The 13,189-nt window shown below is 43.8% G+C and overlaps 1 protein-coding gene across 8 annotated transcripts in view; it reads left to right on the forward strand.

Moving 5' to 3' along the window:
- Positions 1-13,189, forward strand: part of Syne2 (spectrin repeat containing nuclear envelope protein 2) — a 304,126-nt gene that overhangs the window by 134,186 nt on the left and 156,751 nt on the right. For all 8 annotated transcript variants that reach the window (XM_029540662.1, XM_029540656.1, XM_021202357.2 and 5 more), the window contains exons 40-45: positions 960-1,079; positions 1,170-1,461; positions 2,541-2,692; positions 4,579-4,888; positions 5,376-5,540; positions 7,128-7,469. In XM_029540662.1, the coding sequence (XP_029396522.1) occupies positions 960-1,079; positions 1,170-1,461; positions 2,541-2,692; positions 4,579-4,888; positions 5,376-5,540; positions 7,128-7,469 (1,381 nt within the window). The remainder of the gene's footprint in view (positions 1-959; positions 1,080-1,169; positions 1,462-2,540; positions 2,693-4,578; positions 4,889-5,375; positions 5,541-7,127; positions 7,470-13,189) is intronic.

Raw genomic sequence — 13,189 nt, forward strand, 5'->3', positions numbered from 1 at the left:
GAACTCACTTTGTAGACCAGACTGGCTTCGAACTCAGAAATCCACCTGCCTCTGCCTCCCGAGTGCTGGGATTAAAGGCGTGCGCCACCACGCCCGGCTGATATTTGCAATTCTTGATGCACATTCTTCCATATACTTTGTTTAAACCATCTGTAGATTTTTTTTTATGACAGCTGATACAATGTGAATGTTATTGTGATAACAATATAAATAGTTGTTATACTGTATATTTAAGGATGTGGACAAGAAAGAAAAAAGGCTATGTGTACATTTCGATACAGACACAATCTGTTGTCAAATAATTTTGATCTATTATTGTAATCTCATGGATTTGGACCTCTCTTATACAAATGTATACATTTGAAAATACTGATTTTATGTGTTTGGCTGTTTGCCTTCATGTATGCTTGTGCACCACGTGTGTACCTGGTGCCCACTGAGGTCAGAAGAGGGTGTCAGCTCTGCAGGAACTGGAGTTATAGATGGTTATAAGCTGCCATGTGGGTGCTGGGAACTGAACCTAGTTCCTTTGAAAAAGCAAGGGCTCTTAACTACTGTACCAAATCTTCAGTCCCTCTGTGCCTCCCCGCATTGGTATTAACATCTAAGGCCTCAGAACAAGCTTTCTACCTTTGAGCTGAGACACTGACTGTAACTTCTAAATCCAGGTTCTGTGCTGGGAATACACAACTTTAGGGGGCTCTTCAAGCTATGTAAACTGGCAATGGTTCAGAAGAGAGTCCAGGCATTGTTTCTTGGCCAATTTCCTGCATTTGTTTGCTTCTTTGCCTTCATGAATATAGGCAATAATTATTTAAGTTTGGATATGTATCAAGTTAAGGTATTTGTTGTTTGTTTGTTTTAAATAAGCAGTAAAAATCTAGTTGCTGTACCACCCTTTAGTTTCTGCACAGTCATTTTTCTTCTATTCTAATCTAATCTGGAAATTGGCCCTATAGATTGGAAGATGATTGCAGAAGCCTAAGTAAGTGGTTGACTACTCAAGAGGAGAACTGGAAAGAAATGGAAGTATCAGGAGGGCGAATGGATCTGTTTTCCCAAGGCTTAACTGGGAAGAGGTAGGCCGAGCTTCACTCAAATGCCTCATTTGGGAGTGTGCTTTCTCCACTGGGCTCCAATAAACTGTCAATGGTATTTGGAAATTCCAGGGAGCAGTTCGAGACTGTGGCCCAGCTGAGTGACTCTCTGAAGGAGCACGGGCTTGCCGAGGGAGAAGAGCCAATCAAAGAATCCACACATCTGATCGATAGATACCAGGCTTTATGGAGACAATTACATGAAATTGAGGATGAGGATAAGTTACCAGCGACCGAAGACCAGAGCTTTAACGATCTTGCTCATGATGTAATTCACTGGATAAAAGAGATCAAAGAGTCCCTCATGGCTTTGAATTCATCAGAAGGCAAAATGCCACTTGAAGAAAGAATCCAAAAAATAAAGGTATAACCGTGGAAACCAAATTTGAGAGGTCAGAGCGAACTCTCATTTTGAAAAGCTTCCGAGGAAAACTGCGAAGATTTCTTTCTTAATAGAAAATAAGATCAGTGCGGGGTACTTGAAGAAATTCAAATCGCTGAGCTCACAATAAAGAAGGGTGGTGATGGCCTAAAATTAATTTAATGCATATGAAAAAGAAAAAAAAAACCAAAAACCAAAAACAAACGTTCTCCTCTTCCAAGAGGGCAGTGGCCAGTTATTCATCATCCCTTGAAACAGGGCAGGCAGGAGTCTGGGAGGATACAAAGTCATCTATGTCAGGGGAGCTGAAGACTCAGCAAGTGAAGGGCGGGGGTACAGAGGAATCTTGGGAGTAGGTAACTGTTCATAAAGCATTTCTGGCTGCACAGTGTGTATAGGGTGAGGCAGGGGATTCTCTAGAGCTGTGACTTCATCCAAGAGGAGAGTCACTAAACATGACTTGTTAAAAACTGCAAGGATAGCGTGCAGGTGTTTACTGGAGTCATGTCAGTGGGGGCATCATGGCAGGAAGCATCGGTGAGGAGTAGTGAGCTATGAGGGAGCACTGCCGTACGTACGTACGTACGTACGTACGTCTCCAGACACGGTTTCGCCACACAGTGTGAGTCCCGAGTGGTTGCTTCCAAGAGCTCAGTTTTAACAGAGCAAAGGGACAGGGAGCAGGGAATTAGGCCCGGAGAAAAGAGCTCACAGGAAGGACACGTGAGTCTCTTAGGATCATAAATGTGTCTGTCCAATTTGTTACCTCTGACTCTCCACGTCAGTGTTAAGAAGTGGCCAGAAGGGAGGATCCGGTCAGGGTTTTTGAAAATTAAGGATGAGCGGGGGTACAGTTAGTTCAAACCAATACTTCTTTATTAAGAATCAACTGTCTACACTGTGAGGGGGAGGGGGTGTCTTCATCTTTGGAGTATATAAAATGAAAGGGTTATTACGGAATAGACTATAGTTATCATCATGGTATAAGTCTGACAAAAAGGATTTCCTGTCTGATATCTGGGAGTAATTCGGATGAAGTTAGAGAACCTTCTGAATTCCAGGAAATCATTGCCTTGAAGCCAGAAGGAGATGCTAAAATCCAGATGGTAATGAGACAGGCAGAACACTGTGAGTCCCCGCTGGCTCAGGAAACCCTTACGGACCTCAGCAACCAGTGGGACAGCACGCTCCACCTAGCCAACACATACCTCAGGTAAAGGCTGGCTGCTTTCCTAGCCCGGTAAAACCATAATAAGGGTTTGGATAAAATAACTATGGGCGAGAAGTCTGTGAGGGGTGGCCACAGGGGAGTGGATCTCCAGAAGAGCCAAGAGATAGCTTGGTCGTCTCTGTGGCCTGTTTAGGGAGGCTGAAGCCATGACCTCTGGGGCTCTTAGCAACTGGTTAGTTTTGTCTTTCCTCCCTGCTCCTGTGCTAATGCCTTCCCTTGCTAGCATCCACGTGGGGAGGCTGTGGAATAATGAACTCGTTTAAATCTTCATCTAAGGAAATCTTAAGTGCAAACATTGATAAATATAGGATGAATCCTGTAAACATATTTCTGGTGAAGATTCTCTTTTGTGTTGAAAATGGTGTGTGTGTGTGTGTGTGTGTGTGTGTGTGTGTGTGTGTATGTGATGTATATGTGTGAGTGCTGGTATGTATGTGCCACACACACAGATGGAGGTTAGAGCGCACCTTGTAGCCAGGTCACTCTTTCCACCATGTGGATCCTAGGGATTGAACTTGAGTCACCAAGCTTGGCTGCAAGCCCCTTTAGCCTTTGAACCATATAACTAGTTTCTCTAGTGAAGATACTTCTTCATAGCATATCCTTTAAAACACTATATCATGTCTTTATTAGTTCTTGGAGGATTCTATGTATTGCATTTTAATTATACTGACCTATTCTTCCCAACCTCCTCCCAGATCCACCCTTCACCTGTGCATCCTATCTCAATTTTGTGTTTTTTTTTCTTTTTAAAAAAAGTAACCTCGAGTCCAATTTGTGCTGTCCACATGCCCATGGATATGAGGTCACCCATTGGAGTGAGGTAGACCTATCAGGAACTACACCCTGCAGGAAAAACTGACTCTCCCTTCCTAACAACCACTAGCTGTCAATAGCTCTTCAGTTAGGGGTGGGGCTCATGAGCCCCTCCCCTTTTATGCTAGACTATGACCACCATGGCCAAGAACTCAAGAGTGTAGGAGGCTTGCATATCCAGAAGAAGCTGTTTCAGTTGGCCCAGCTTGGCCACTGGCTCTTATAATCTCTCTGCTCCTGTTCCTGTAGTGGTTCCTGAGCCTTCTGTTACTATCATATCTTAAATAGTACATTTCTTACATGGAATTGAATCTAAATTGAACACCTTGTGTGTGTGTTTGTGTATGCATGCATTTGTGTTTGTGTATGCATATGTGTGGAGAACAGAGGCCGGCTTCAGATGGTGGTCTTGGGCACATCTACCTTGTCTTTGGGCAGGGTTTCTTACTGGCCTGGAATTGTCAAATAGGCTGACTGGTCATTGAACCCTGGTCATCCACCTGGTTCTTCCTCTCTAACACAGTCGCTATAAGTTCGTACTACCACACTTAATCTCTTCCTTCCTTCCTTCCTTCCTTCCTTCCTTCCTTCCTTCCTTCCTTCCTTCCTTCCTTCCTTCCTTCCTTCCTCCCTTCCTCTCTTTCTTTCTCCCTTCCTTTCTAGACATTGGGCCCTAGGGATTGAATTCAGGTCTTCATGCTTGCCAGGCACTTGACCTGCCCTCTCTCTCTCTCCTGCCACTTGTTTTAGTTTTATATAAGTGTAAACTAGGACGTTATAGTATATTGACATATAATAAACATTACAGGGACTAGTTTGAAAGTAAAACATTATTTTGTAACAAATATTATCCCTAAGTAATACTCAAATAATTCTGAGCTAGTTTTAGGGCTGTTTAAAGGGTTGGAGTGTTAACTAGGGTCCTTGGAAATAATATACATTGATATTACTTTAATGACACTTATGAATAATGTATGTTGAATAGAGTATACTAAATGCCCCTTCATTTTGCTTAATGCCATTCCTTTTGTAAACTCTTTTGCAACATTTAGCCATCAAGAAAAGCTTGTACTAGAAGGAGAAAAGTATTTGCAGAGTAAGGAGGACTTGAGGCTGATGCTCACAGAACTGAAGAAGCAGCAAGAAGCAGGCTTTGCTCTACAGCCTGGCTTGCCAGAGAAGCAAGCCCAGTTAAAAATTTATAAGAAATTCCTCCAGAAAGCCCAAGATTTGACATCTTTGCTGGAGGAGCTAAAATCTCAGGGCAATTACCTCTTGGAGTGCACTAAAAATCCTAGCTTCAGCGAGGAGCCGTGGCTGGAAGTGAAACACTTGCACGAGAGCCTTCTCCAGCAGCTCCAGGTAAGATGGATGGGCAGCGGAAATCCCTGCGATAGGGACTGTGCCTTGGCTATGCCTGTGACAGCCAAGACACGAAGTTCTTCTGCAGAATTAGTGCTTGGAACTTAGTTATTCTTTTGCTGAACCCAAGGCTTTCAGTGGGTTTCAGTTGTACATGAAAATACCAGCTTTCAAGAAGGGGGGACTCTCCCTCAACCACTTTTAATAGAGAAAGCCGTTGTGTGTCGATTATGGTGTTTCCTCTTGTTCCCCTCTTCAGTAGTCAGATAGCTTAAAGTTCCTTAGGAATCTCTATGAAGATGGCTATGTGAGCCTTATTCACCCATCCATGTATCCATCCACCTATCCATCTCTCCACCCAGCCATCCATCCTTCCATCCATGCATCCAACCTTCCATCAATCGATCCATCCATCCATCCTTCCATCAATCCATGCATCCATCCATCCATCACCTATCCATCCACTAACTCACCTTTTATTTTTTAGGATTCTGTGCAAAAATTAAAGGATCATGTTCAAGAACACAGTTCATACCAGGCTTGCCTCACAGACCTAAGCAGCACACTGGATGACATCTCCAAGGAATATTCCAGTCTTTGTGATGGATCTAAGGACCAAATAATGGTTAAGGAGAGAATGCAGAAGTTGCAGGTAAGGAGCAATGTCCAAGCATAAGACACATTTTGGGGGGGGGCGGAAAATAATATTTTGACAACTTTGACTTTTTGCTAACTTTGAGCAAAGAAATTCAAATGCTATTTAGAAAGGTTTCAGCAGTTTGGAAAGGGGGCGGACATGGTTCTCTAGTGGTCAGGCCATTGGTGAAGCCATTTGAACAGTGGTTGAGTGTGCCCTTAGAAGAGATAGATAGTTCTACCTATGACCAGCCTGTCACTCATTATCCTCATTCCATAAACAACATAATTCCAGGGGACTCTGAGAAGCCAGAGGATGAAGGCAGCATGGCATGACCCCAGGGAAGTGTACCCATTTGCCAGCTTGGGTGAATAGGATTTACATAGATCTTGCCCTGTCAATTTTCAGTCTGGTAGAGCCTGTCAGAGTCTCCCTCCCTTTTGCTCCCGCAGCAGCTGGCGCCCTCTAGTGGGGAATCAGTGGCCTTCTCCACCCTGCAAACCACCTTTGGTTTCTCACCACGTTGGCAATCAGTGTGGCAGACCTGCATAGTGCCCTGTGTAAAATTAGCTTTTAATTTTAAATACTAGCACCAGATGGATACGAGCATTCCAAATGATTCTTTTTATCCTTTTTGATACTTTTCATGGTGCAGGTACTCATTCAGTGGTTGAATTTTGAAAAGCCTAAATCTAGCCTTGGCTGTGGTGGCACATGCCCTTAATTCTAGCACTCGGGACACAGAGGCAGGTGAATCTCTGAGTTCTGAGTTTAAGACCAGTCTGGTGTACAGAGCAAGTTTCAGGATAACCAAGGCTACCCATAGAAACCCTGTCTTGAAAAACAAACAAATAAACCAGGGTTATAACAGGTGTATGGCCTTATTTGGGGGTATGGTGGGGGGGGAGACAGGGTCTAACTATGCAACTGCGCATGGCCTAGAACTTGCACATTAGACTAGGATGGCCTTGAACTCACATATATGCACCTGCTTCTGCCTCTCTAGTGATGGGATTAAAGGCATTTGCCACCACATCTGGTGATTTACCTATTTTTACTTTATATGTGTGGGTGTTTAGCCTGCATGTGGTTGTGTACCATGTGTATGCAGTTCCCATAGAGACCAGAAGAGGGAGTTGGCTCTCCTGAGACTGAAGTTGCAGACAGCTGTCAGCAGCCATGTGGAAGCTATACCTAAGTCCTTTGGAAGAACAGTGGATTTTTGTGGCTTTTTAACCACTGAGCCATCTCTCCAGCTCAGGAAGCTGTATCTTAAGGGAATATACCCAACAAATGCCTGCTGACAGCCTCCTGTATTTTACAGACTGTACAACAAACATTTTTTTTCATTACCTGGTACAGACTTCCTAGTTCTTATGAGAACTAGGAACTTCTATTAGAAAATTTGATGTGAGATGCCGCAGTGGTTTGAAATCTTCCCCAAAGTTTCTTCTTTGAAGTATTATTAACGCTTTCATTTTTATAATGTACATTTTGTATTAGTGCAGCAGAATACTTTATGATTTACAAAAAGTCAGCCCACCCACGCTTCGGAGACCCGCATGGCGATACTTTCTATAACATACTCTGCTCTCCTCTCAGGAGCTGCAGAACAGACTCCATTTCCAAGGCGGTGCATTAAAGAAGGCTTCTGCGTTAGCGAAATCCATCAAGCAAAATACATCTTCACTGGGACAGAAGATTATTAAAGATGACATAAGATCACTTAAGTCTAAACAAAAGGATTTGGAAAACAGAATTGAATCTGCCAAGCAGGAGACTGAAAACTGTCTCAACAGCATCCTCAAATCCAAAAGCTCGACAGAAAAACACGTCAAGTTTTCTCTGCCTGTTGAAGAGGTGCCGGCTACTTCTGAGGTGCCCAAGCCCACTCAGGAGTCGGCAGCAGTGGGCAAGTCAGGGGGAGACCAGGAAACAAACACAGTAAGTGCTGTGATTGTGCTCTCTAGACACCGAGGCTGAGGTAAAGAGGTGTGCCTCTTTCAAAAGAGTCTCAAATCAAGCACGCTGATTTCCTAATTAAGTCCTCAAAGGACTGCGTGTTTATGAAGCTCACTTGTCAAAGGAGTCCTCAGAAAATGGTCCCGATTTCTGTGATGAAATATTACTGTTCAGTCTGTTCAAATGTCAGTCATCAATTTAGGCTGATTATCCGCACCGATGTGTAATCAGATACGGTTCCGCGGGTCAGGCGCACAAAGGCAAATTAGAAAAGGCAAAAGAAAAGTAAATGTGCTTTAGCCATTTCCCCTGGGGTTTTTTTTTGTTGTTGTTTTTGTTTTTTGTTTTTTTTTTTAATATCCAAGAGCTTATTTTTTTCCCCCATTTGGTCAATTTTGTAAATGAAATCAGAGACTGTTGCAAAGGAATAGGCTTCTTTCTCTTCTTTGTTAATGCTTTAGTGCAGATACAGCTGGAAACGCTGCCTGCCGGGTCATTAGTGAGAAAATGCCAAGCTGAGGCTCCTGAGTCTCAAGGAGAAGGAAGAAGTGTGCTTCCCGGTAGCTCTTTTCTTCTCTTTTAAAATGTTGTTTGAACACTTTTAAGAGGTTTTAAGAATGTGTTTGTTTGTATATTTATTTATATGTATGCATGTGTGTTGGATATATGTATATGTTCATATATACACACATACAGATTGTGTGTGTGTGTGTGTGTGTGTGTGTAGTGTGGAGGTACATGCCCCTCTATATGTGCACGGAAGGCCTCTATCACACTTAGCCCTTGGATTTTGATGCAGGTTCTTTTCCAGAATGTGGGGCTTCCATGTTCTCATCCAGGGTGGAGCCCAGCAAGTCTCAGATCTTTGCACCTCTGCCTCATGGTACTGGGGCCAAAGGCCTGTACTGCACACCTGGCTTGTCGCGTGAATGCTGGGATTCAAACCCCAGTCCTAATGATTGTACAGTGAGACCTCTTAACCCTGTTGTGAGCAAACACACAGCCCTGCCAAGGGGGCTAATCACCTGTCAGCCATGCTGAGCTGCCTAAGCACCTGTACCCACATCTCTCCATCCTATAGTTACTCTCACACTCCAGTCCAATAGAATATATTGACAACTGCAGGAAAATCATCATCCAAAAGTGGCTTTTAGTTTTATTAGGCTTCGATTGAATCTTAAATGATAAGAATTACTGAGAATGTATGGCAGTCCACTGAAAAGGAGTGTTCGTTTTGTTTTTCATAGTAGAAGAATTTAAGACTTTATCTTAGTTAGAGTTTCTACTGTTGTGATGAAATACCATGACCAAATAAAGCAAGTCCGGAAGAAAGTCAGGGCAGGAGCCTCGAGACAGGAACGGATGCAGAGGCCATGGAGGGAGGGATGCCGTGGAGGGAGGGATGCCGTGGAGGGAGGGATGCCGTGGAGGGAGGGATGCCGTGGAGGGAGGGATGCCGTGGAGGGAGGGATGCCACGGAGGGAGGGATGCCACGGAGGGAGGGATGCCNGGAGGGATGCCGTGGAGGGAGGGATGCCGTGGAGGGAGGGATGCCACGGAGGGAGGGATGCCACGGAGGGAGGGATGCCGTGGAGGGAGGGATGCTGCTCACTGGCTTGTTCTTTACGGATTGCTCAGCCTGCTTTCTTATAGAACCCAGGGCCACCTGGAGCCAAGGAATAGCACCACCCACAAAGGACTAGGTCCTCCCCCATCGATTCCTAAGAATATGCCTTAGAGCCAGATCTTATGGAGGCATTTTCTCAGTTGAGGTTCCCTCCTTTCAAGTGACTGTAGCTAGTGTCAAGTTGACATAAAACCAGCCAGCACAGACTTTGAATAATTTTCAAAAGTCTGGATTACAGAAAGGTTGTTTTAATTCTGTAGCAGCATGCTTTCTTCCTTTGTAACGTGACATTTTCCTGAATCTGCATTTTGTGTGTTTTCTGCTACCAGTGCTCTCGATCCTCTCATTATACATAACATCGCACTGTATAAAGTTAAGAGCAATGCCAAAATTGAACAATAGCATGGGTGAGAGAGATCAGAGACCAACTCTATTGGTAGATGAGTAAGAGCCAGGTGTTATGAAGCCCATGGCACAGCTCAATGTGAATAGCAGGGTGGGAGCCTTAGCTTAATGATCACACAGGGCACAAAGGGAAACAATTTAGTAAATGATAAAGCTGACTGATAGAAAATGAATACAAAAACAAAACAAAAGAAAACAAAAAGAACTGTTTGATCCAAAACTATGGTAATAATGCTGGAGGGTGTGGCTGAGCCTCAGTCCCAACTATTCCAGTAGTGAGAACCTATCTCATAAGACAAAGGAAGGCAAATGTTACAAAGTATCGGCTATAGCAAAAGCAAGCCCTTCATTCATCAGACACATTTATTTACTGACTGCGGGTGAAATGTCTTAGTGGGCAAAGTTGCTTGCCGCCAAACCTGATGCCCTGAGCCAGAGTCCCAGGACCCATCTGGTAGAAGGAGAGAACCGACTTCAGAAAGTTGTGTTCTGAGCTCCACATGCATGCTGTGGTACATACACAGTCCCTCCTAGATAGATAGATGGATGGATGGATAGATGGATAGATAGATAGATAGATAGATAGATAGATAGATAGATAGATAGATGTAAAATATTTATTGAGACCTATTTTGGGTGAATTGTTCTGGTAGAATGTGAAGATACAATTTTCACAGCTTTAAGTGAAGTACTAAACATTTCATTAATGTTCACTTCACATGCCATTTTGGACTCTGGAGGAACTTTCTTGACATATATTTTAGGACTTATTTTTATTGATGTGTATGTGTATCTATCTGAGAGTGTGTGCACGTGTGCACAGGTGCCCATGGGTGCAGAGTCCCTTGGAAATGGAGTTACAGGGTTGTGAAAGCCAACTGATCTAGGTGCTGGGATCCAAACTCAGCTCATTACAGCAGAGCAGAGAGCATCACTCCTAACCACTGAGCCACCTCTCCAGCCCCTAACAGATTATTTTAACTAGTCTCTAGAAGAATTTTTAAAGCTTTTTTTTTTTAATCTTTTTTACTCCTTCTATTTCTTCTTCTCCTCCCCCTCTACTATCTCTCTGTCTCTCTCTGTGTGTCTCTATCTTTGTCTCTCTCTCACACACTCTCTCTCATCTCTTTTTTTTTATAGTTCTGGGCAGAAAATATTTTCCTTTAGTAACTAGCATTGATTTGAGTTTTGTTGGAAGCATGGCTGTGCTTGCGGGGAATCATTGTGACAACACTTCTGTCTTTGAAGCCATTACTCAGACTTTTATTTAGATGGACAAGATATTTTAGATTGGGGCTATTGATCAGCTCTATTTTATTACTGATGTGATTAAGGCAGGCTTAAAGACAGAAAGAAAGAGGGGAGGTTTTGGATTCAAAGCATTCAAAGCATGCTGCATATTTTTATAAATGTGGTGTCTAAGCACTGTGAGGTGTACGCAGACAGATCTGCCCCTCTTTGCGCCCTCCTATAAAGGTCAAGTGGGCTACAGAAGAGGTTATCAGGGGAGGGGACTGTCCACTCTCTTAAGACTTCCTGTGTTATCTAAAGGACACGATAGTGAACAAGAACAAGGAACATCATGCATTCCTAATGTTTTACATTTTAAAAGCGATTAGCATGACATTCCTGCTTAACTGGCATGATCTTTCTTGTCCCCTTCTTCCCAGGTTGAAATCTGTGTGCCTCACAACTCCCCCAACCTTTTGTCTGTAATGATTTTCTAGTTTCCTTGTCGCTACGTATAATTGGTTTTCCGTTCTTTTCAAAAAGAATTCTGAGCATTTATAATTTGATGCATAAGCAGCATGGGTAGGTAAATCCTAGAAGACAAATATGCCAGGCTTCCATCAGTGGGTAAGCAAGCAGGGACACGGCTGGGGTGCATGCTTACATGGGAAGGAAGACCATGTATTGAGTCAGAGTTCAAAATAGTGATGGTTGAGGTTTGTGTCAGCTGTTGTTTATCCTGGGACCTTAAGGGGAAGGGGAGCCCTAAACACACACACACACACACACACACACACACACACGCATACACTCACACTGTGTATGTACACACTGTGTATGTGCATATGTGAATAGCAGAACCCATCGTTGGAGCTTGTACCCACTCCATCTTCCAAGTATACTTCCTTGTTCTTCTGGCCAGTATTAACATCTTGTTTCTCATCTTAGAGATATGTTTTACAATCCAGGGTTTATTCTTTCATAAGACCAGTGAACTCCAAAGCACATCCATCGGCAGTGTGCATTTGAGAACACGCTCCAAAGACCTAAAATCTTAGGCTTCAAAGAAGCCATACACAATGTGCCTCTTAGTTAGGACTGGTGGGACATGCCTATAATCTGAGCTCGTGGGAGGTGGATGAGGAGAATCTGGAATTCCAGGGCAGCTTTGTCTACATACTGAGTTGGAGGATAGCCTGATCTACAGGGGACCCTGTCCCAAAAGCCAAAAAGAAAGTGTGTGTCCTGACCCTTAGATGTTATGCAAGGGAACTGAAGCCCAGACTGTTGAGTCAGGAACTTGGGCATCCTTTACTTAGTCTGATTCTCCAAACTGTACCCCACTGTTTTACACAAGGGACTGCATATGTAGATAGTTGGGGTCTCCGTAAGATCTAGCCCTGTGAAGCTAGACAAGTTCTAATAGGTTTCCTTTGCTTTGTGACCTTTCAGAGCCTTAAATACACTCACACACCCTCTGACCTGTTGTGGGCACCTTTCGGATACTGCCAAGATTTCTTCCAAACCTCAACTGTCTCTTACTCCATCCAAGCTCCAGTTCTGTCATTCCTACCCAATGACTGACCAACAGCTCCCAGGCCTACAGGTGCTCAGTTTCTTTCCATCCACTTCATTGTTCACAAGTTACGGATACCAACCAAAAAGGGCTCAATAAAATATTCTTAGGTTTTTTTTTTCTTCCATCTAATTTGAATTCATGGTTTTGTCCTTTCTGTTGAAAGAATGATTAGGCAGACAATAAAGAGTCAAATGCCGATGTGGCATCTGTTCTCATAGAGCTTTTAGCTGGAGGTGAGGAGACACAATAATCAGTAAGTTAAATAAATGAGAGTCCAGTTACTGAAACTTAGGAAGGAAGCCATCTTCCCTTTTCGCCCTTAGCTAAGTTGTTGGAGTTCAGTGGTAGGTGGGGGACGCAACATCTGAACATAGATGCATAGGTCATCTGGAGCTACCAGAGCTGGGCTGGACATGGGCAGCCCTGGACAGAGGGATGGGTTGGGGAAAGTGGGAGGCATGTCAGTGGCTTAAGAACTCTGTGGCTCCCTGGGCGGTGGTGGTGCTCACCTTTAATCCCAGCACTTAGGAGCTAGAGGCAGGTGGATCTCTGTGAATTTGAGGCCAGCCTGGTCTACAGAGTGAGTTTTGTGACAGCTAGGGCTATACAGAGAAACCCTATCTTAAAAAACCAAAAGAGACCTCTGTGGCTGGAGCACAGAGTAGGGAATCATCAGAATGACAGTGACGAGGATGGAGAGGTCAAAGGTTGCCCCCTAAGTCACAGAAGCATGCTAGACATTGTAATAGGAATCCCATTGCCCAGCAGTGGTGGCACACACCTTTAATCCCAGCACTCGGGAGGCAGAGGCAGGTGGATTTCTGAGTTCGAGGCCAGCCTGGTCTACAGAGTGAGTTCCAG

This window comes from Mus pahari, chromosome 7 (assembly GCF_900095145.1).
Source record: "Mus pahari chromosome 7, PAHARI_EIJ_v1.1, whole genome shotgun sequence".
Lineage (NCBI taxonomy): Eukaryota > Metazoa > Chordata > Mammalia > Rodentia > Muridae > Mus > Mus pahari.